This window comes from Nomascus leucogenys, chromosome 4 (assembly GCF_006542625.1).
Source record: "Nomascus leucogenys isolate Asia chromosome 4, Asia_NLE_v1, whole genome shotgun sequence".
NCBI classification, from domain to species: Eukaryota; Metazoa; Chordata; class Mammalia; order Primates; family Hylobatidae; genus Nomascus; species Nomascus leucogenys.
Genome location: NC_044384.1, coordinates 98,943,903 through 98,967,187, shown reverse-complemented (window position 1 = coordinate 98,967,187; position 23,285 = coordinate 98,943,903). Strand labels below are relative to the sequence as shown.

At 55.0% G+C, this 23,285-nt stretch overlaps 2 protein-coding genes across 12 annotated transcripts in view; one reads left to right on the top strand and one right to left on the bottom strand.

The window, feature by feature from the left end:
* Positions 1 to 2,446: 2,446 nt before the first annotated feature.
* ITIH3 (inter-alpha-trypsin inhibitor heavy chain 3) lies at positions 2,447 to 16,224 on the top strand. Its single transcript, XM_030811621.1, has 20 exons — positions 2,447 to 2,547; positions 3,254 to 3,274; positions 4,131 to 4,297; positions 4,389 to 4,493; positions 4,721 to 4,883; positions 5,434 to 5,547; positions 6,578 to 6,703; positions 6,984 to 7,100; positions 7,367 to 7,535; positions 8,144 to 8,269; positions 8,571 to 8,752; positions 9,928 to 10,400; positions 11,409 to 11,563; positions 12,291 to 12,299; positions 13,640 to 13,675; positions 13,830 to 13,943; positions 14,438 to 14,642; positions 15,283 to 15,452; positions 15,646 to 15,757; positions 16,088 to 16,224. The coding sequence occupies exons 1-20, from the start codon at positions 2,455 to 2,457 to the stop codon at positions 16,215 to 16,217; spliced, it is 2,787 nt and encodes a 928-aa protein (XP_030667481.1). The 5' UTR covers positions 2,447 to 2,454; the 3' UTR covers positions 16,218 to 16,224.
* ITIH4 (inter-alpha-trypsin inhibitor heavy chain 4) overlaps positions 16,181 to 23,285 on the bottom strand; it is a 24,654-nt gene continuing 17,549 nt past the window's right edge. For 3 of the 11 annotated variants that reach the window (XR_004029744.1, XR_004029739.1, XR_004029743.1), the window contains 4 exons: positions 21,655 to 21,809; positions 20,743 to 20,933; positions 17,078 to 17,221; positions 16,181 to 16,266 (listed from right to left, as the gene is read on the bottom strand). Coding sequence is in view for 4 of the 11 variants with exons in the window: in XM_030811617.1 (XP_030667477.1) it covers positions 20,749 to 20,933; positions 21,655 to 21,809 (340 nt within the window). In the remaining 7 variants the exon portion in view is untranslated. Of the gene's footprint in view, positions 16,304 to 16,449; positions 16,515 to 17,077; positions 17,222 to 20,436; positions 20,934 to 21,420; positions 21,518 to 21,654; positions 21,810 to 23,285 lie in introns of those variants that run through there. The other 8 variants (XM_012498809.2, XM_030811618.1, XR_004029742.1 and 5 more) reach the window with 7 other exon arrangements.

The window sequence follows — 23,285 nt, the reverse complement described above, 5'->3', positions numbered from 1 at the left end:
GGCTGCAGGTCCGTGAGGAGGAGCCATTGGGCAACAGCGCCAGCCACCCAGTGCCAGCAGCCACAGGACTGAAAACATCCCAGGAGCCAGGAAATGAGGCCATGGCAGCTCTGAGGGGTCCTCTCTCCACACCCGGGCGCCAGCACCTGCTGGGTTTGGCCTCCATCAGGCCCGAGCTTGGTGCCTGCTGCCAGTGAGGTTGGTGTAAAGGTTCAGGAGGCCTGAGGGAAACAGGCACCGCCCAGCCAGACACCAAGCACAGGCAGCATCTGCTGCTTGGCCATCATTTCACTGGCTTGGAAACTCTCTCTTTTCAATTTTTTTTTTTTTTTTTTTTTAAGATGGGGGTCTCACCCTGTCACCCAGACTGGAGCGCAGTGGCATGAACACAGCGCTCACTGCAGCCTCGAACTCCTGGGCCCAGGTGATCCTCCAGCCTCAGCCTCCCCAAGAGCTGGGATTACAGGCAAGAGCCATAGTGCCTGGCTGATTTGGCAACTCTCCGTCATTGCTCTGTGGCTGCCGCCTCTTCCGCCATTAGACCACACCCTCCTCAGGGCTTCCGCTGGCCCGTGGCATCTGCCTTCTGCCTTCTTGGTTCCTCTGCTCCCAATAACTCTCTCTGCACATCTCCCAGTCAGCACCAGAGCTTTCAGCTGAGGCCGCTGAACTCCCTATAAGTTAGTTGTCCTGGACCCAGCCGTCCTTGTCTACTCCATTCAGTAGTGGGCTGCCCAGTGGGAGGGTCACAGGGTCAGCTTGGCTCAGAGAAGCCATGGGTATGGTGGGCATTAAACAGCTGGCCTGAAGGGGCTAGGCTGGCAGGGTCCTGAGGTGGCTCAGGAGGTCCCAGCCCCCACTGAGACCAGGTCCTGCCTCTAAAGCTCCTGTCGTCCTGGAAGCTGGAGCCCAGCCTCACTATAGACTTTTAGGGCAATGACTCCCCGAAAGGCTGAGGGCAGCCAAGTCCTTGGCTGGGCCCTGGAAGCACAGAGGGAAACATGACATGGTCCAGTCTCCAGGAGCTCTGGGTGCAGAGGGGGCAGGCAGACCTGAGCACATCGACCTCAACATAAGGTGATGACAAAGCAGGCCCTCAGGGGGCTTGGGGCTTGGAGCAGGGATGTCCCATAGTCTCCCCCCTGGATATTACAATCCACATCGCAGGGGGGCGGGTGCCCCCCGGAGTAATATCACCCCCCTCTCCCCCCCTGGATATTACGATCCACGGTGGTCCCACAGCGTGTGGACGGTATTGTCAGTAATATCTTCTCCGCCTCTGGAAATTACCAACTATAATCACAGACAGGTGTACATCCTCTGCACTCTTTGCAGTAATAGCATCCTCTTGCCCCTGGATATTAAGAACAATATCATGGGAGTGTTTCTACCCCCAGCAGCATTGGGTGTAGTGTCATCCTCTCCCACGCTGAAATTAGGAACAATGTCACTGGGAGCGTGTCCACCCCATGCGATATTGAAAGTAACATCATCCTCTTCTCTCCTGGATCATGGGAACAATATCCCTGGGGTGGCATACACTTTCTGCGATATTGGGAGTAGGGTCATCCTCTCCCCCTTGGAATATTCAGGACCATATCACAGGGGGGCTGTACACACCCTGCGCTATTAAGAAGAATATTATCCTCCCCCGCCCTGCACATTAGAAAAAATATCAGAGTGGGTGTACACCTCCTGCGATATGGGGGTAATATCATCTTCTCTTCTTCTGGGTAGTAGGAACAATATTACACAGGTTTGTACACTTTCTGATGGCCAGGGAAGGGTCCTGGAGGCGAGGCACTGGGACTGGCAGGGCGATGAAAGATGTGACATGTGCAGAAGGGGAGGGTGTGCTGGTGCAAGAGAGTAAGCTCAGAAAAACAAGCTTGGGTCAGATCACCGAGAGAGCTGGGCTTCCGAGATCATCGTGTGTCCTTTCCCTGGGGCTTTGGGGGCCATAGAAGGGTAGTGAGCAAGGGGCTCCACTGTGGAGGTCCCAGCCTGCAGGTGACAGTCTAGTTTCATGCCCTGGCTGCCTCAAGAAGGGAGGGGCTGCAATCCAGGAGGCCAGAGAGAGGCTGTCCCAGTGGTAGGGATAAGAGGCAACAATGCTGAGATGCCCTTTGCTCTAAATGCAACTCCACATCCCATCTCCATCATCCATGCCAGGGAGTCCCAGGGTCCATTTGTTGGCACACAGCTTCTGCTTTCCTGGGGGCCTCTTCCGAGTCCCCCGGTCTGTCAGGAATGAAGCCCCAACACTGTTGGCAAGACCCACCAGGCCTTCTTCAGATAGACACATCGAGAGACCCGTCATTCCACCCATGCCCAGCTTCCCGGAGGCCCTTCCTGCCTCCACTCCTCCCACCCCCGCTGCAGGTCACTGACCCTGCTTGGAAAACACCAGGCTTGCTCATATAAGGAGCGTGGGCCAGGCCTGAGTATTCAGCGATGGCATCTGCATGGTGGCCCTGTCTCATCTTGGCTCTGCTCTCCAGCTTGGCAGCCTCTGGCTTCCCGAGAAGCCCCTTTCGGCTGCTTGGGGTGAGTCTGCCCCCTCTTTGCCATCTGGGTGTTGGTGTGGAATGGGCAGAAGGCATCATGCTGGGCAAGGCCTCTGAGTGGAGTGAAGAGGAGGCAGAGGGCTAGGCACTGAGCTGCTGGGAGTAGTGTGGACACTGGGAGAACTGGGCTCCAGCTGAGGCCTCTGCTAACCTGTTGTCTAACCCTGGGAAGGCTCTTAAAACTCCCTGGGCCTCAGCTTCCCACCCCGTCAAAAGAGCAATGCACCATGAACTTCTCACTTCACTGAGGGGCAATGAAGGTTCAAGTCTCAAACGAGTGTGACCTCTACAAAACGCTCAGTTGAGCCCTGTGGGGTGTGGCGGGGGCAGGGGTGCTCTGGAAGGAGGCCTAAAGGGGCCTGGGGGCCAGGGAAAGGCAGAATGGGAGATAGAATGAGGTGGGGCATGTAGGGGGTGAAGAGAGCTCTGGGTTCAGTTCCCCCGGCCCTGCTCTCCTGGAAACCTGGAGACCTGCCCCTCTCTGGACCTCAGTTTCCCCATCTATTCAGAGTTCTTCCTACTCTGACATGTGGCTCTGGAGGGTCCTATGTCTGGGGGCCACTCAGGTGCGTGGGCGGCAGGGCACTACTGGACTCCTGGTCTCAGCCCAGAGCCTCCCAGGCTATGCAGCCTTGGCATTGGCCTTGGCCTGATGCCTCTGTTTGTGTTTGTTTTTGCTTTTTCAGAAACGGAGCCTCCCGGAAGGGGTGAGAACTTTCACCAGGGGGTGGGACCGAGTGGGGCAGGGCAGGATGGAGCTGGTTGCCCAACTGCTGAAGGTGTAGGCTAAAACAGCAGACTCCTCACAGCTGGCAAACAGCTTACAGCCCCCTGCCCTGGCAGCCTCCAACAGCGCAAGACTCCTGGGAAAGAGCACCACAGAATGACGACCCCTCCAACCTTGCAGGACGTAGCTGAAGAGGGCCCCTCACAGGCATCCCTTCCTTCCGCAGACACTTCCTTAGCACTTGCTGGTACCCGGCTCTGTGAAGCGGACCCTGCCACACCCTCATGAAGCATCTTTATATCCCTAGGGGGAGGGGGCTGGAACACCTCCCTAGAGCCTCTCAAAATCCAACACCCCTGTTGGGAAGAGCGTGTCTGGAGACTTCCCTTGGCACAGGAAATCAGTTCCTCTTTGGGAGACAGAATGAGGCAATTACCTAAAGACCCAGGAGGTGGGCTGGGCTGTGTGCTAGAGGGAGTGTGAGGTGTGGAGGATGAGCAGGAAGAGCCAGGGGCAGGTGCTCCAGAGCCAGTGTCCTGCACATGGCTGGAGCTCGGGGTGACTGGACGGGAGAGGGCAAGCTCTCACTGGCTGCAGCAGTGTGTAAACAGATTACAGAATTGAGGAGGCAGGACAAGCATCTGAATAATGGTGGCCGCCAGAACATGGAGACTGGAGACACCACCAAGTCTTCCAATGTAGGAGACCTGGAGGATGAGGGTTGCGTGCCAGGCAGGGGCCTCAGAGCCTGCAAGGTTTGCAAGAGAGGTGGCCAGGTTGCAAACCTGCTTCTCCAGTGTCCCAGTCTGGCTGATTCTCCACCCACCTCCCCAAAGGTGGCCAATGGCATCGAGGTCTACAGTACCAAAATCAACTCCAAGGTGACCTCCCGTTTTGCTCACAATGTTGTCACCACGAGAACGGTCAACCGTGCAGACACGGCCAAGGAGGTTTCCTTTGATGTGGAGCTGCCCAAGACGGCCTTCATCACCAACTTCACCTTGTGGGTACCACCATGGCTGCTGGCTCTGGGCTCGGGAACAGGGGGTCTGGCCCAGTGTGATCCCCCTACCCCCAACTCTCTTTCCCTGCAGGACCATCGACGGTGTTACCTACCCTGGGAATGTCAAGGAGAAGGAAGTTGCCAAGAAGCAGTATGAAAAGGCTGTGTCCCAGGGCAAGACGGCCGGCTTGGTCAAGTAAGTGTGGACTCCCAGGCCTTGGGGAGAATGTCTGGGATTCGAGGGCCTTCAGGGCTACAAAAAACAACAACAGCTATTATTATCGGTATAGCAAAATGTGCCCATAATTTTGCCATTATCCCATGTTGAGGCTGAGGCAAGTGAGGCTTGGCGTGGGGATGAGGGCCGAGGAAGGGTGGGCTCCTGCAGTCTTTGAGGAAGTCACCATCTCACACCCTGTTCAGGGCCTCTGGGAGGAAGCTGGAGAAGTTCACAGTCTCGGTCAATGTGGCTGCAGGCAGCAAAGTCACCTTCGAGCTAACCTACGAGGAGCTGCTGAAGAGGCACAAGGGCAAGTACGAGATGTACCTCAAGGTCCAGCCTAAGCAACTGGTCAAACACTTCGAGGTAATCAACCGCCCCTGCAGCCCTGGGGGGACGGCAGCGGGGTGAAGGAACCGGCCCATGGGGCAGTCTCAGACAGGGGTCAAAAACACAAAAGTTCTGCCTCACCGCATCCCCCATCCTTGGCTGGGAAGGCTGGAGGAATTCAATGGTTCTGGCCACAGCATCTGGGGCCAAGGGGAAGAGGCTGGGATGGACCCCACAGATGCAGATTCGGTGCTGGGCCCTCGAGAGCAACACCAGCAAGTGCCTCTGTAAGGCTTCTCACTGGGCACATGGGCATTTTTCCTACCTCAAAGCTGAAAGCCAAAGGAAAAGCATCACTGGTGGAATTTCGGGTGCATATGGCAGGTGGTGGTAACACCTCAGGATCAGCATACTCTCCTCCAAGCCCCTGTGGTCGCTTTCCCAGTGGGAGACACCAGGCTTGGCCCTCAGCACTGCCCTAGAGGGTCCCTGCATCACTACAGACCCATCTCATTCCCACTGGCCTTGTTCTGGGAACTGGCCTCTGCAGTCACTGAGTGACATTTCCTTACTTTGGCCATTTCAGATCGAGGTAGACATCTTCGAGCCTCAGGGAATCAGCATGCTGGATGCTGAGGCCTCGTTCATCACCAATGACCTCCTGGGAAGTGCCCTCACCAAGTCCTTCTCACAGAAAAAGGTGGTGTAGATGCCTCTCAGACCTGGTGGGGCAGGGGACAGGAACACTGACTCCAGCAGAACAAGCCTGCAGCCCAGGGCTTAGCAGCTGCAAGCATGCATGTGTTGGGGTGGGGCTGGGGATCAATCTGCAACTATCACCTTCCTCCTTGCCCACTGGGGTTGGGAGTGAGGATGCTGAGGGCAGGGGCTGCTGACAATGACCTGGCAGAGGAGCCATTTACAAAGCCTGATCCCATTCCCCCTTGGGAAATGGACAGGGCAGGGCTTATCTTCCCTGTTTTACATACAGGTCTGGAGGCTGAGGCCCAAGGGAGTCATTTAGATTTACTGATTCCACAAGGAGGGGTGAAAGACTAAAGAGAACTTCATTCTTGGTGCTGGGTGGTTGGCTCCAGTCCCCAAGGCTCCCAGCTGTTCCAGAGGCCTTAATGGCAGTGGACAGTGGGTGAATAAATGTTTGTATAAACAACAAACCAGTCATCCAGGACTTCCAGGGAGAGGCCCGAGGGGCACACACTCAGAGGACTGCTGGCTTCTGGAGGGCCACATCCCGCCCCGGGACCCTCCTCCCCCCCATTCTCCTCCTTTCTCCTTCCCCTCCCCTTGGCATCCACACACCAACATTCCAAACCTACAAGAAATCCCTTTTAATGGGAAGCTACCCCTTCCCTAAGTAGCTTCTCAGTGCTGAGCTCCAAGGTAGCCTGGGCTAATGGGTGTGTGAGGCCAAGAAAAAGGGAGCTGGAAGCTGAATCGGACAAGGCCTGTGCTCCGCCAGAGCCTGATCTCCAAGGGGAAGAGCGGTGCTCCGAAAGGCCGGAGCGTGGTCAACAGTGCCTTCCACTGAGTCCTGGGAGATGCAGAGCACACCGCCGGCGGGCAGGGCTGCCCAGGCCTCCAGCTCTTGCTAGCTTCTGCCCTGCTAAGGGCTCCTCCCTGCAAGGCTGCACCTCTGCTCCCTCAGCTAAGGACTGAGGTCTCCCTGGCCCTGGCCAAGCTGAGCAAGGTCTTTCATCTCCGTCCCTTAGGGCCACGTGTCCTTCAAGCCCAGCTTAGACCAACAGCGTTCATGCCCAACCTGTACAGACTCCCTCCTCGATGGAGATTTCACCATCACTTACGACGTGAACAGAGAATCTCCTGGCAACGTGCAGGTACCCGGGCTAGCTGATTCATCATCAGGGTGGGGTGAGGGCTGGTGGGGAGGGGCTGCAGCTGCATCTAGTGCCATCACCCTGGGTCCTCAGCCCATGGCTGTTTTCCTACGGGATGTGGGACAGCTGATGGCCTAGAGCCTGGTGCAGCACCCCCTAGAGGGTGGGATAGGAACGTCTTTTTCTTGGGCTGGTAAATGTCTGGCTTCTACCTGCAAGAATAGTCAATGTGGTGTTGCTAAAAGGACACCGGCCTCCGTCCCCTCTCCCCACTTTCCAGATAGTCAATGGCTACTTCGTGCACTTCTTTGCACCTCAAGGCCTTCCAGTGGTGCCTAAGAACGTGGCCTTCGTGATTGATATCAGCGGCTCCATGGCTGGTCGGAAATTAGAGCAGGTACTCAGTGCCAGTGGCACAGCCAGGGCTCGGGGGAGTAGGGGGTAGAGGAGATTTCTTTTTTAAGTGGAAAAAGCTGATCCTATGGTGAATGAGGAGAAAGGGGACAGGATAAGAGAAGGCTCATGGCCTCTGCCCGCTTCTGTGGCAAGCCTCAGGCAGGGCTCACTGGTGCAGATGGCGTGGGCTGCACCGCCTGCTGAGCTGAGAAGGGACCTCACTCTCTGTTGCGGCTTCTCCCAGCTCTTTGTCTCTCTCTCCTCCAGACAAAGGAGGCCCTTCTCAGAATCCTGGAAGATATGAAAGAGGAAGACTATCTGAATTTCATCCTGTTCAGTGGAGATGTGTCCACATGGAAAGAGCACTTAGTCCAGGCCACGCCCGAGAACCTCCAGGAGGCCAGGACGTTTGTGAAGAGCATGGAGGATAAAGGAAGTAAGAGCAGAGCTGGAGCCCACGCGCCTCCTAGCAGCGCCTCCCTCTGTCCCTAAGCAGCCTGCAACCCCCCTCTTAGGGCAGGGACTCTGCTGGTCTCAGGCCCTTCGGATCCGAGCTGGGGTAGAGGTGGGAGTGGATGGTCCTCAGGCTTGAAGACAGAATATCGGCTGTCTGGTCCAGGGAAACCCATTCTTTCTGTTTCTAATCCATGATCCCGGTATCCCACAAGTCTCAGCAAGATAAGGCCACAGAGAACCCTTCTTCTTGGCCCTGTTTCATATGGAAAATGGCAAATGATGTCTACACCGCTCCCCTCTCCTCCCAGCAAGAGGGGCTGGGAGTCCATCCAACTCTTTGCCAAAGGGCTTTCACAATCACCACGTACTTTTCGTCTTCACCATGTGCCTTTCATCCCCATTTGAAAGTGGAAGTTGTTTGTTTGTTTATGTGGTGATTCATTCATTGTTTGCTGAGTACCACCATGGGCCGGCAGATAGGGTCCTTGGGCACATGAGTGGGGCCGGCTGTCCCGGCCTCCTCCGCTCCAGCCTGTCTGCACACTGGCACCCTGAGGACACCCTCCCATGGTGCTGTCTGTGTCCCAGTGACCAACATCAATGACGGGCTGCTGAGGGGCATCAGTATGCTGAACAAGGCCCGAGAGGAGCACAGAGTCCCAGAGAGGAGCACCTCCATCGTCATCATGCTGACTGACGGGGATGCCAATGTTGGTGAGGAGCACGGGCATGGTTTTGAGCTAGGGTCAGAGCGCTTGGCTGCTGCTTCTGGCTCTGTAGCTGGCTTGTTGGAAAACCTGGGACAGCTCTTCCCTGGGTTCCCTGTGGTCTGGGAGCCCCTTAAGGGCAGGGTCCTGCCTCCCTCTGCCAGGGCTCTCCACCACCTGCCCCACAAGGGCTGATGGTTGTGACTCCACCAACTCTGCATGTGCTGGAGTCCAGTCTCCCCAGACAGAGCTGGTCTAGACCATCCCCAGGGCTGGGGCTGGACTGTGAATATCCCCTTCTCCAACAGGTGAGAGCAGACCCGAAAAAATCCAAGAGAATGTGCGGAATGCCATCGGGGGCAAGTTCCCCTTGTATAACCTGGGCTTTGGCAACAATCTGAATTATAACTTCCTGGAGAACATGGCCCTGGAGAACCATGGGTTTGCCCGGCGCATTTACGAGGACTCTGATGCCGATTTGCAGTTGCAGGTATGCCTTGTCTTGCACACTTCCGGGCATAAGGAGCTCACTACTTCCTCAGACAGCTGCTCCATAAGGTGATGCTTCTAGTTATCAGGAAGAGCTTCCTCTTGGGTCCAAATCCACCTCTGACTATCTCTCACCCATCAATAAAGATTCTGATTTTGTCCTTGGGCTACACAACAGGCCTGCTTCTTCAATAGGATTATCAGAGCAAACACAGGACGTCTGGTTCAATATGAATTTCTGATAAGTAATGAATTTTTTATAGCATAAGTATGCCCCAAATATTGCACAGGACATTGTATTAGTGTACTGCGGCTGCCATACCAAAGTACCGAGTGGCTTCAATGAGAGAAACGTATTGTCTCCCAGTTCCAGAGCCCGGACATCCCAGATCCATGTGGCGGTGGGTTGGTTCCTTCTGAGGGCTGTGAGGGCAGATCTTTCTAGGCCTCTTTCCTTTTCTCCATGGCTTATCAACGGCTGTCTTCTCCCTGTGTCTGCACACGTCTTCCCTCTGGATGTCTGTGTCCAACTCCCCTTTTAATAAGGACATCAATCATATTGGATTAGGGCCCACAGTCATGACCTTATTTTGTAGACCCTATCTCCAAATAAGGTTGAACTTTAGGAGTACACTATTCAACCCATAACAGACATACCTACACTAAAAAATTATTCATTGTTTATTTGACCTTCAACGTAGCTGCATGTCCTGTCTTTGTATTTGCTGAATCTGGCAATTTTGTTCCTTCTCTAGGCAGGTAACGGCATCTCCACCTCTGCAGGGCGACCACCCCATCCCTTCCCTCCTCTGTCTCCGGATCTCTGCACTCCTGTCCACGTCACCTTCTCATCTGCCTCTCTTTACTTCCTTTTCTCCTTCTTGCTTTCATTCCAACAGACATTCCTTAAATACTTTCTTTGTGCCAAGAACTCTGTCCTTTCATATTTCTTTTTTTGATAGGAAATACTTCTGAAACTGTCCTTTCTAGTCTTCCTTGTGTCTATCTGGGAGCAGGGAGTTGCGGGGGGGAGGCCCCCACAGACTGAAGGACGCAGTCAGGGACAGGCAGAGTGAACATTAGGACGGGCCCAGCCCTGGGGCACGGATGCCCAGCTGCAGCGTCAGTGGGAGCCTGACCTGGGGCTCGAGATGACCGGCCCCATCCGAACTTCAGGGCTTCTATGAGGAGGTGGCCAACCCACTGCTGACGGGCGTGGAGATGGAGTACCCCGAGAACGCTGTCCTGGACCTCACCCAGAACACTTACCAGCACTTCTACGATGGCTCTGAGATCGTGGTGGCCGGGCGCCTGGTGGACGAGGACATGAACAGCTTTAAGGCAGATGTGAAGGGCCATGGGGTGAGTGTTGATAGGGCCTGGAAGTGTGCTGGGGATGGGGTATCAGCAGTGGTATGGCTCTGGCCTCATGAGGGTCCAGGAGTGGTGGCCCCTGAACCTGATCCACCCAGGCCTCCAGACCCTTGCCTCCTTCCACCCCCACCCCAGGCCACCAACGACCTGACCTTCACAGAGGAGGTGGACATGAAGGAGATGGAGAAGGCCCTGCAGGAGCGGGACTACATCTTCGGGAATTACATTGAGCGGCTCTGGGCCTACCTCACCATCGAGCAGCTGCTGGAGAAGCGGTGAGCAGGGGCCCAGCACCCACCTGTGCCTACCCCTGGCTGGGCTCCAATGCAAGGGCACCCCCATACGCAGTCCCAGCGGTCCTGCCCTCTTCTTGGCCCAGCCCAGGAACTGTCTGTAGAGCAGTCTGTAAGGAACCCCAGGCCGCCACTCCCCATCCTGTCAGCCCCAAGGCTCAAGCGGGCAAGCCCCGTGGCCAGCAGCCTGGGAGTGCCCCGGGGTAGGGGGGACCTCAGCACCCTGCTGCCCACACTGGGCATGGCCCGGGGTGGTGAGGCTGAGTGGAACTGAAGGCCGGGATCCCAGCCTTCAGTGCCCAGAGGGCAGAGCTGAGCCCACTGAGAGGGTCAGTGTTGGTGTGGGTGGGATTAGCCTGTGAAGCCGTCAGTACACAATCTAGCACATGCTGAGCGCTCCGCACATGGACACCACTGAGAGTGGCTGTCGTAGCCCCTTATTTTATTTATTTATTTACTTATTTATTTTTTGAGAGGGGGTCTCACTCTGTCGCCCAGGCTGGAGTGCAATGGTGCGATCTCGGTTCACTGCAACCTCCACCTCCTGGGTTGAAAACAATTCTCCTGCCTCAGCCTCCCAAGTAGCTGGAATTACAGGCATGCACCACCACGCCTGGCTAATTTTTGTATTTTTAGTAGAGATGGGGTTTCACCATGTTGGCCAGGCTGATCTCGAACTCCTGACCTCAGGTGATTCACCCGCCTTGGCCTCCCAAAGTGCTGGGATTACAGGCGTGAGCCACCATGCCCCGCCAGTCCTTATGTTTTATAGGTGGGGAAACCAAGGCCCAGCAAGGAAACAGGGCTTGTTTACATGCCCCAGGGAGCTGTGAGCCAGCCTCCTCTGAGCCCAACTGGGCTGTACCCTGGGGCACCCCACAATGGGGAAGGTGGAGTGGGGATCCCCAGCTGCGTCCAGCGCTCCAGTGCAGGGGAAGCGGGCAGGGTGCTGCTCTCTAGGCTGTCCTCCTGACTGGCCCCTCCTCACAGCAAGAACGCCCATAGCGAGGAGAAGGAGAACCTCACAGCCCGGGCCCTGGACCTGTCCCTCAAGTATCACTTTGTGACTCCACTGACCTCCATGGTGGTGACCAAGCCTGAGGACAACGAGGATGAGAGGGCCATTGCCGACAAGCCTGGGGAAGGTGGGGATAGGGATGGAGGCCGGAACCTGGAAGCCTCCTTCTAGGACCCTGCGCTGGGCACCCTCCCTGGGTGTCCAGTGGAGGAGTGGGCCAGGCTGGGGAGACCCAGACCAGCTGAAGTGGGGCATCTGAAGGAAAACTGGCCACGGGCTGGGGAAAGTGGGGTGGAGCGTGAAGCAGTCAGCATGGACAGTGGGGTGTGGGGTGAATAGGAGCCTCTGCACCTCTAAAGGGAAGTGAGTAAAGGGGGCACACTGCCCATGGGACATTTCAAGGAAAAGGACTGAGGCTGCAGCATGGAAGGGCTTAGTTAGACAAGAAGAAGCACTTCCAACATGAAAGGCCTGGAGCAGGCTACCAGGCACCTGGAGATTGTTAGGGGAAGAGTCCCTGCGAGCTGGAGGCTGGGACCCCCTCAACCAGACCCCAGACTGCCCTACTCAACAGGGGGTCCCAAATGCCCACTGCAGCTAGGTACAGGGTCTGTGTGTGGTGGTGGGGGATTGGCATTGGAAGACACGGGAGGCAAAGAGCTGGGCCTGGCCAGGCCAGGCCTCTGGCTTCCAAGAACTCCTAGTTCCACGGGACACCCAGTGGGGGAACAGCTGGCTGCTGGGAGGCCCACAGCCTAGGGCTGGTTGGCCAAGCAGCCGGCTTTGGTCCCTGCTCACTAGTGCCCTATGGCTTCTAATGCATTTCTCCTCTTCCTCCCTCGCTGCACCTGCAGATGCAGAAGGTAAGCTTTAGCCAGCCACCAGGGTGGGCATTATGGAAGGGAGACAAGAGGGAACTGAGGAGGCCTTTCCAAGCAAGATAGGACCCCTAGCCATGGGGGCACACTTGGGACACCTGGGCTCAGGCCCAGCCCTATTGCCAAATCATGACTCTGCCCCTCTCTGAGCCTGAGGATCCCTGTAAGTTAACTGGGGGTGGCTTCCCTTGCCCAGGGAGAGACAATCACTATGACAGTATCTATGACCTGCAAAAATGAGCAATTTAGCATGTCAGTCATTTATATTCCATTAATCCCATAGCAACCCTCCAAGAGGGCCCTTTTATGATCCCCATTTTACAATGGGGAAATTGAGGCACAGACTCAGCAGATGGCCAAGCTGGTACTTAGGCCAAGGCAGTCTGGCCCCAATGCCCATGCTGGGAATTGCTGGGGATCACAGTCCTCTGTGCCTCTCTCATCACAAAACTGGAACCTCACAAACTCCCTGCCACTAGGCAGGGCCTCCCCAGCCCCTACTGGCCTGCCCCACCTCCATCCATAAGCACGGCACATTTGGACTGGGCCACCACGTTCCCCTCAGAACAGCCCTGACGAATGTACCGGTGCATGTGAGTACATATATGCATGTGCACGCATATGTGTGCGCCTGTGTGCACGTGTGGGTGGGTGTTTACTACCAAGAAGCAACAGACAGCCATGAGCCTCACTCACCCCAACTAGGGGGTGGGAAGCCCAGGGGTGGGGCAGATGTTTGCTGTGAGCATTACTCAAGAGAGAGAAGCTGATGACTTAATGGCTTGCATTTCAGCCACATCAAAAAGCCCTGCCCCAACATTAAAATCACATCCCATTGTCACCAGCCCCATAAAGGGCTTCCCTGGATGTGCCCGATTTCCAAAGCCTAATCTTTGGGGTCACATCTCCACTTCTATCTGCCAGTGTTGGGGCCCCTCTGGGGCCCAGCAGCACTAAGACAGGCAGAAAGCATGGGGCTGGGGGAGAAGGAACCCCTGGACCCTGCTCACCATTGCTCTTCGGCTTCTTTTCAGCCACACCGCTGAGCCCTGCCATGTCCTACCTGAGTTGAGTACACAATGGCGGCTGCCACTCCTCCCACTGCTTAGAGCCTGCCCCTGCCATGTGTCCCTCCGCGGTGGCTACTCACTCAGCTCTCCGGGACGGGCAGATGGACAATGTGCCCTGAGGAGATTGTGGGGTGGGAGGGCAATGGCATTAGCAAGCGGGAAGGGGAGGGGCATGAGCTGAACTCCTATGGGGGTCATCAGGCGCCTCCCAGGGCCACTTGCTTAGCTCAGCCCCCTCTCCCTTTGTATCTGCAGCCAGCTACCAGCCTCCTCAAAACCCCTACTACTATGGTGAGTCCCTGGCTGCTCCTGGGGAAGGCTCAGGGGCCTGGGCACGTGCTCCTGCCTGTCTCGGAGTCGAGCCCATGGAGGCCAGAAGGCTGGGGGAGGCCCCAGGTATGATGAGAGGCCCCAGGAGTCAGCCCCTTCTCTAATGTGTCACCAGTGGATGGGGACCCCCACTTCATCATCCAAGTTCCGGAGAAAGACGATGCCCTCTGCTTCAACATCGATGAAGCCCCAGGCACAGTGCTGCGCCTTATTCGGGATCCAGTCACAGGTGAGGCTTGTGGGCTAGGGCCGGGGCCAGGGGGCTCCTCCTGGGAGGGCTTGGGTCCCCCCAGGTAGGCACAGGGACCAGGTTCTCACTCTGCCCAGTAAGGCATCGTCTTCACATGCAAAGAAACCCCTGGGGGTGGGGAGTGCCCAGGGCCACAGGCTTGCTCAGCCCCACATGTCAGTGCTATTGGGAGATGATTAGCGTGAATGGGCCACCTGGGCCTAGGGTAGGACCCAGCCTGTGTCTGGGGAATAGTTTTTCTCTGAACAACACTCCCTGGCCCAGGCAAGGGGCAGACCCACAATGTCCCAGCATGACCCAAACCTAGAGTGTCTAGGAACCAACAGGCTTGGGCTCTGAAGTCCTGGTCTCTCTTGTGGCCCCCGCTCTGCTGCCCCTCAGCCAGTCTGGTTGAAGAGGAAGGCACACCCCTAAAGGCAATCTGGACTCAGAAGTTCTCGCTGGTCTCTCTCCCTGCCCCATCCCTCTGGCAGGCCTCACAGTTAACGGGCAGATCATCGGCGACAAGAGAGGCAGCCCTGACTCCAAGACCAGAAAGACTTACTTTGGAAAACTGGGCATTGCCAATGCTCAGATGGACTTCCAGGTGGAGGTGACAACGGAGAAGATCACCCTGTGGAACAGGGCCGTGCCGAGCACTTTCAGCTGGCTGGACACAGTCACAGTCACGCAGGATGGGTAAGCTCCCCTACAAGGTCTCCAAGGTGGACTACAGGCTGAGAGTCTAAGGAGGCTCTTGAGGGATTTAGACAAATCCCAGGAAAGGAGATCCATGGGGGTCACAGGAAAGATCAGAGACCCCAGAATCCAGTCTCCTGCCACAGGGGAGAATGACCATAGTGGCCCCCAACCAAACCCTGGGGCCCTGTCAGAGCCAGAATTGGTAGCTGCACAGTTCAGCTGGTTGGGTGAAGGCGTTAGGTGATAATGGCCCCATTTGCCTCTTCTGTGGCTGCTCTTGTCTTCTTAGCTCTCCTGTCTTCAGATCCCCCAGAACCTCCCATTGAGGCTCAGAGAAGGTGTGGAGCCTGCCCAATGTCACTCAGGAAGCCAGTGGCTTAGCTGGGGCTGGACCACAGGCCTCCAGATTCATAGGCCAGCCCTCTCTTTCCCACTTACAGACACGCAAGGATCCACTCATGGGACGGGAGACAGCGTGCATGAGGCATCCTCTTTCTAATGCCCCTGACATAGTTTCTGGAGTCTGTGGGCCCTCGGGTGCCATGTACAGGGGAGGCTCCACCAAGACGCCCTTGAGGCAGATGCCCAGTGTCATGGCCACTGGGCCCCACAGCCACTTTCTGGCTTCCTCTCGTAGGCTGTCCATGATGATCAACAGGAAGAACATGGTGGTCTCCTTTGGAGATGGGGTTACCTTTGTGGTCATCCTACACCAGGTGTGGAAGAAACATCCTGTCCACCGTGACTTTCTAGGCTTCTACGTGGTGGACAGTCACCGGATGTCAGCACAGACACATGGGCTGCTGGGTACGAAGTGTTCAGACTGCAGGCTGTTCAGGCCTGAAAGCAGCATGGGAAAGACATAAACAAGGCCTTCCTAGGCACCCCGTACCCAGCTCACAACACCCCATTCAGCCTTTGCATCAACCCTGAAAGGCCAGTGGCCACGTTACCTGTGGCAATGGCCAGGGGCTGACAGCATGAATATTTTTCTTCCCAGGGCAATTTTTCCAACCCTTTGACTTTAAAGTGTCTGACATCCGGCCAGGCTCTGACCCTGCAAAGCCAGATGCCACATTGGTGGTGAAGAACCATCAGCTGATTGTCACCAGGTGAGGAGACTTCTCCAACACCCTCACCTGCTCAGCAACAAGAGGAGGAAAGAGCCCCCGCTGCCCAGGCACATTAGTCTGGTGGGCTTTTGTCTTCTGTGGGGTACCCTTGTTTCCCTTTGAGGTCTTGGCCCCTACCAGGCTCTTCCTAATCAAGAAAAAGCCCAAACTTGGCTTCCTAGAAACAGTAATCATGTAACTTCATTCTTGACCAAAGAATTCTGGGCTGTTAGAATTGCCAACTTCCCACCCTTTTTCAATCTCAGGTCCGCTAGCCTAGCAGCCATCTTACCCACCCTGTGTATTGCAGCATCTCTCTTCTTTCCCCAGGGGCTCCCAGAAAGACTACAGAAAGGATGCCAGCATCGGCGCGAAGGTTGTCTGCTGGTTTGTCCACAACAACGGAGAAGGGCTGATTGATGGTGTCCACACAGACTACATTGTCCCCAACCTGTTTTGAGTAGACACGCCAGCTCCTGTTGGGATGGATGGCGCAGATTTTGTGGCATCTGGAACATGGGCACAGAGAGGGGCCTGTGGGAGGGGCTGGGAAAATAAAGGCCAAGGTCGAGACCAGACAGCTGCCAGCCTCTACATGCCTTCATGAGCCTCTGCTCCAGGGAACAGGCAACTGGGACCCATGGCAGCTCAAAAGAGGGGATGGCTAGCAGGAAGGCAACTTCTTGGGCCTCTCCACTGACACAGCTGAGACAGAGTTGGTTGGACTGGAACTTTAGGGAGTCAAATGTATGACAGCCTAGGGGAAAAAATAAAGAACTGACTCTGAAGGAAAGGGGCTCTGAGAAGTCAGGAAGGGTTGAATGTATTTCAGTATCCAGGAAAGTCATAAGGTAAGTAAATGGTCCCAGCTCAGGAGCTCCAATCAGGACCTTTAGAAGTGGATAATACGCCAGTGCAGACACAGCCCACATCTAAATAGGGATGTCAGCCACCCTTCCATCTATCCATCCATCTACCCACCATCCATCCACCCATCTCTCCACCCATCCATCCATTCACTCACCCACTCACCCATTCACCATTCAACCATCTGTTCACCCACGTGTCCACTCATCCATCCCTCCACCATGCATACATCCACCCATCAACCTATCTATCCATCCCTCCAACCATCTGTCCATTCATCCATTCATCCCCCAGCTACCTATTCATCATCCAACTATGCATCCATCCACCCACCCATCCTACCATCTGTCCATCTCTCCATTTGTCCATCCTTCCATCCATCCATCCAACCATCAATTCACCCACCCATCCACCCACATACCCATTCATCAATTCAGCAGATAAACACAATACCTTGGGCCAGGATCTGGGGGTACAGTTGAGTAATCCAGTTCCTATTTTCATGAGTGCTCAAGTTTGTTTTCAGCTGGGCTAGGCATCTCTGGGATCCTCTGATTGTACCTTATGATGACCACTTGGTGTATCCTCCCAATGAGTCTGTGGTGGGGTAGAGGGTCAGAGAGAGGTTCCTGGACGAGGGGCTCTGAGACCTCTCCAGTCTGGATAACCCTCTCCCACCTGGACAACTGCAATTGCCGCTTCCTGAGTCTTCCTGCCTCCTCTATTGCTTCCCATAGAGAGCTTTTTACAGAGCAGATGTGATCACCGCTCGCTGACTAAATCCCCACAAATGACATCTTCCATCCTTTGCTCTTGGAACCATGACCAGGCTGCTCTCAACTGTGCAAACATAAGCCCTCCTGCCCACATCCTCTGCCTCTGCTGTTCTCTCTGCCTGGGGGTGGGGAGGGGGTAAGGGCATGCTGGGCAGACAGTACCCCGTCAGAGGACGCAGTGAGTGGCTTTGCCTGATGTCAGAGCAGGGGCCACAATAAGACTGGATGAGGTTGGAATCAGACTGGGGAATGCCACAAATGTCAGCGGGGCGTGGCATGTGGCCTTGGGGACATGAAAGGAAGTTGTCCTGCCTCCCAGGGCAGGGGTCCCTGGAGAGAGGACTAGAGGCCATTAAGGGCAGTCCAGGGGCAAATGTCTGTCATCAGAGGAGCCCCCCAGGTGGCTACAGGATGCTAATGGCAGATCGGTGCCTGTTGTTGCTCTAGGGAGGGGTCCACATAGACATGGCTCCCATCTTGAAGGCCTCCTCATAGCCCCAGGGTGAATGTGGCAGAAGGCCAGGCTGGACTGGCTAAAAGGGCCCAGGCCTGAGAAAGGAACCCTCCATAGTGGGCAAGTCCCACCATTCTGTTCAAGTCTGGGTTGGTTGAGGAGCCATATGGCTATTATTATTATTATTATTTTTCTTGAGATGGGGTCTCACTCCCATCGCCCGGGCCGCAGTGGTGCAGTGGTATGATCACGGGTCACTGCAGCCTCGACTTCTCAGGCTCAGGTGATCCTCCCACTTCAGCCTCCAGAGCAGCTGGGACTACAGGCATGTGCAATCACACCCGGCTAATTTTTGTATTTTTTGCAGAGACAGGGTTTTGCCATGTTGTTCAGGCTGGTCTCAAACTCCTGGGCTCAAGCGATCTGCCCGCCTCAGCCTCCCAAAGTGCTGGGATTATAGGTGTGAGCCACTGCCCCCCGGCCCACATAGCTTTAAAACAGTCATCTTGAGGTCAGTTTCCACATCTATGCAGTGGGGAGAAGGATCCTGCCACGCGAAGGATGTGAAAAGCCGTCCTCGTTACGGTTTCTGGTCCTCCTCAGGTGTCTCCAGGAGGACAGCTCCAGGTAGCAGCCATGTGAACAGGTTGGGAGGCAGGAGTCGGCTGCCCTCAACCCATAGGCCGGGAGGCCATCTATGCGGGCAAAAGCTAGGTGGTCTCTGCCTTCTCCCCATTCCACGTCACCCTGGTCCCTCCTGTCCCTGGCTGGCTCTCCCTACCCTTTCACGGTAGAAGCCATGCTCTGTGGTGAGGTGTGCACCACCTGTGCTGGCCTGGCCCCCCTCCCCTTCCACCTCATCCCACAGCATCTCCTTCCGTAATCTTCCCCAAACTTAGCACACAGTGTCCTGGCTCTAGGTCTGGACGCATGCTGTTCCCACCACCTGGTGTCCTTGCCCTCCTTTTCCACTGGGCTAACTTCCCTCCATTTTTCAAATCTCAGCTCCCACATTACCTGCAGAAAGCTTTCCCTGCCACCCCCAGGCTTCCTGGTCATCCCCATGTCTCCCTCTGGGCTCCCGCAGCACCTGGCTATTTTCTGGGTGGCAGTTATCACCACAGGCATTGTGTCTGCCATGGTGCCCAATGTGCCCACAGTACTCAGCCCAGGGCCTGGCACAAGCTGGAAAGCACTTGCTGGATGAAAGAGTGAAGAACATGGGCCTATTTCCAACTCTCACAGAAAACACCTGCCCCGCAGGTGCTGGCAGGGCCAGAAAATCAACTGTGACTCCTCTGCTGTTGCATAAATTCAGCAGCCAGTCCAGGGGTTCATGTCCCAGAAGGGTAAGCTTGGGGTGGCACTCCTCTCTCATCCCTGTATGTCAGGGCTAGCCCCACAGCAAGTCCCTCTGAGCTACTCTCATGTCACACAGCCCTGGCCCGAGCCCCCTGTAACAGCCTTTACAAAGCAACTCTGCCTGAGATTCCTATCTGCCAAGGAGGCTCAATGGGGAGGCAGCAATGCAGGGAGGAGCATTTCTGTGTGTTGGGCAAACCTGCTGCTGGCGACCCCTCCCACCAGCCAGTACTTTGACCCTTTTAGAAAGACCCATCCAGCAAATATCCTCTTCTAGCTCAAGAGCAGGGAAAGGATGTTTCCCTGATGATCTGGTGTTTTTTAGCAAGCAAATGAGCTCAGTTTCTGCTTTACATTGGCTTCCAGGAAGCCCATAGCAAAGCCCTGTGCTCCATCACTGCTGCAGCTTCCCCTACCCTGATGCCCCTGACTTCACTATCCTTCTGCTTGGCTCTTTTAGCCTTATACTCATAGATTTTGGTTTTTTCCTCTTGAAGCTTTGTATTGGTAAGCCATAGACTCATATCCTTTTTTCAGAAGTAGGTGGGGTAATAGTAATTTTTGTTTCTTCTCTGAGACAGGGTCTTGCTCTGTTGCCCAGGCTGGAATGCAGTGGCACGATCACGGCTCTCTGCAGCCATGACCTCCCAGGCTCAAGCGATCCTCCAACCTCAGTCTCCCGAGTAGCTGGGACTACAGGCATGCACCACCATGCCAGCTAATTTTTGTAATTTTTGTAGAGATGGGGTTTCGTCACGTTGCCCAGGCTGGTCTCAAATTCCTGGACTCAATCAATCCTCCGGCCTTGGCCTCTCAAAGTGCTGGAATTACAGGTGTGAGCCACTACACCCAGCCGTAAATTCTTTAAAGTATACGTTGCCCATACAGGAATTGGTGGAATCTTTGGGGTGCCTAACCCTGGGGCAAGAACAGGAAAGGAGACCCTCAAGCACAGGATTTAGAGTTGGGACCCAGATCAGCCCCATTAGACTAGAGGTTCCTGGGAACAGGCCGTATTTCCCCGCTGCACCTGGGGCCTTGCCTCTGTGTCCCCTTCGAAGATCCAGTGCTTCCTTACAAGACAATGAGCAGACAGGCCTGCTCCTCAGCACAGGCGTGAAAATCAAATTGTGTAAGGCAAATCCCATTGCAGAGAGGTCCAAAAGCTCACTGAGAAAGTTTAGGAGTTAGACTAGAAAGAATTCCAACCCAGTTCACTCTTTTTTTTTTTTGTAGTCAAAACTGGTTCAAGTGACCATGAAGCAGACTGAACCTCTGCTCCTGGAGAATGCTCCCAGCCCTGGGCCCCTAGCTGGCAGCCAGAGTGACATCTCAAATGGGTGGTTCGAGCTCAATTTCCTTGTTTGTAAAATGAAGCTCAGCATGGGCCCTCCTGGCCATGGGCCCTTGAGAGCTGACAGTGGAAGCTTCTACGTTCCACGATGCTAAGGTTCAGGATGCGAGGTTGAGGCCCTAGGATGTGGCCACATGGAACTGGAGACACCCACTTCCTGGGCTCACACCACCTTTCTTTATTTGTAATGAGTGGGACTCTTCCTCCCCATGGTGGTCCAGGCCCCAGAAGCGGCCCTGCAGTTGCAGGGGGCAGCCAAGTGTACAGGGTGGGCACAGCTCCTTCCATCAGAACTACAGCTCCACAGACCAGCAGGAAATCTCCACTCCTGGGGGCCCCTCCTGGTAATCCAGCCTGCGCTCTCTGAAATGGAAAGACAGACAGACAGATAGGCAGGTGGGCAGCAAATCACAGGTGTGGTGGGAAAAGAGGGAGACAGCTGGGGACAGGAACATGGAGGGTAGGGAGTCCTGGGGTCCCTCTAGAATTCCCTCCAGCACAGGCCAACAAGGCCCAGTCACCCGGAGCATTACCCTAGAGAAGCCAGTACGTGAGGTCTCCAGGGTTTAGGCTCTGGGAGTTCAGGGTGTGGACAGGAAGAGGTTCCTACTGTCCCCAACCAACCCCAGGGATCTCAGGCCCATGTGTTTTCTGTGGGTCTGAGATGGCCATCCATCTTTTGTGGGGTCACTGAAAGCTGGCTCAGACACCTCTGCAGCATCAACCTTCCACTGGACTGTGTCTAGTTCCTGGGCAAGGACAGGAGTGGGGCCCTGGAGAGCCTGGCTCCTGGCCTCCCAGTTCCCACCCCACCCCAGCTGGGCTCAGCGGTCTGCTTGTGCCGAGTCACCTGGTGGCAGAGTGGTCACTGCCCTGAACCCTCAGCATGCGTCTGCCGTCATCTGATGCTGCTGGAGATCCCCAGAGCACCTCCTGGTAAAACTGGCCTGAGATACAAAGGGTGGGTCAGTAAGGGTTAGAGACAGAGGGAGCCTGGGAGACACACGCAGGGGAGGGGCGCCGCCTGTTCCCAAGCACAGCTGGTTTCTGAGGAGGGCCTGGGCCCCGGCAATGGGCACAGTACCAAGGGTCCCTCCAACGTGGCTGGAGAAGCGGTCAGTGTCACGCAGAAGGAGCCGGAGCCCCTCCCCACGGCCATCCCAGAACAACAGGCCGATGGTCACTCTGTCTGGGTCACTGAGCAGCAGGAGACCCGTCTTGTCCATGGTCATCTTCAGGCTGTGGAAAGACCCAGCGTCTTGAGCAGGAAGGTAGAGACGTGTGCACGGAACCTCAGTAGTCAGGGTGGGGAGTGGGCTGGGCTTCCCCTCTTGTCCAGGAAGTCATGGAGTGGCCTTGGATGGGAAGGCCCTTAAATCTTCTGGATTTCAGTTTCCTCATTGGTAAAATAGGACCAAAGTTAACCTAATGATGTCTGGTTTCCCCATCACTTTTTTTCTTTCTCTTTTTTGGCGGGGCAGGCTGCAGTGCAGTGGTGTGATCTCAGCTCGCTGCAACCTGTGCCTCCTCGGCTCAAGTGATTCTCCCACCTCTACCTCCCAAGTAGCTGGTACTGCAGGTACATGCCACCATGCCCAGCTAATTTTTTTATTTTTAAGAGAGACAGGGTTTCACCATGTTGCCCAGGCTGGTCTCAAACTCCTGAGCTGAAGCAATCTGCCTGCCTCAGCATCCCAAGGTGCTGGGATTACAGGCGTGAGCCACTGCACCCGGCCTCTGGTTTTCTTAAATTCAGCTTGTCATAAATTAGTTTTATATGACTGAAGGAATTTCTCTGATGCATCCACTCTGTCCCTTTTGTTCTACAGCTGGTGTACTCTCTTTGGATGACTTGTGTTTAATCATGTGTTTAATGTCTAAAGGATAGGCCTCTTCTCATTCTGTCTCCTCAGTTTTTTAGTTAAAATAACCCTTGAAATTCTTGCCTTTCTGGTGTTCTCATGAACGTTAGGTTCCTTTAAGCATGTTGAATAAGACCCTGCTGTTACTCAGAGGTTATTTGAAACAAATTTTCCCTAAACATACACTGTTCTGTTGCTTCAATTCAATCTAAAAGATTTGGGGTTTTTTTTCTTTTCTCTTTTTTTTTTTTTTGAGATGAAGTCTCGCTCTGTCGCCCAGGCTGAAGTGCAGTGGCGCAATCTCAGCTTCTCAGCTCACTGCAACCTCCACCTCCTGGGTTCAAGCAATTCTCCTGCCTCAGCCTCCTGAGCAGCTAATACTACAGGCGCATGCCACCACACCCAGCTAATTTTTGTATTTTTAGTAGAGACGGGGTTTCGCCATGTTGGCCAGGCTGGTCTCCAATTCCTGACCTTAGGTGATCCACCTGCCTTGGCCTCCCAAAGTGCTGGGATTACAGCCATGAGCCACCGCGCTCGGCCTATTTTTCTTTATGTCTTCTGTAGCTCATGAAAGTATTTGGACTTTCTCTCCCTACAATTAATAAGATTTTACTTCTATTTCATTTTCTAGGCATAAAAATGCTATTGATTTTGGTGAATCTACCAGATAGCAAGGAATTTTAGATCTTTTTTTTTTTCCTTTTTTTGGAGATAGTGTCTCACTCTGTTGCCCAGGCTGGCGTGCAGTGGTATTAATTCAGCTCACTGCAACCTCCGTCTCCCAGGTTCAAGCAATTCTCAGCCTCCTGAGTAGCCAGGATTACAGGTGCCCGCCACCATACCTAGCTAG

Bases quoted from the DNA above. Each gene is read 5' to 3' on its own strand.
- ITIH3 (XM_030811621.1), top strand. From the start codon at position 2,455: ATGGCATCTGCATGGTGGCCCTGTCTCATCTTGGCTCTGCTCTCCAGC. The intron at 13,676-13,829 runs GTGAGTCCCTGG...ATGTGTCACCAG, and splicing joins TCAAAACCCCTACTACTATG to TGGATGGGGACCCCCACTTC. The intron at 13,944-14,437 runs GTGAGGCTTGTG...TCCCTCTGGCAG, and splicing joins TATTCGGGATCCAGTCACAG to GCCTCACAGTTAACGGGCAG.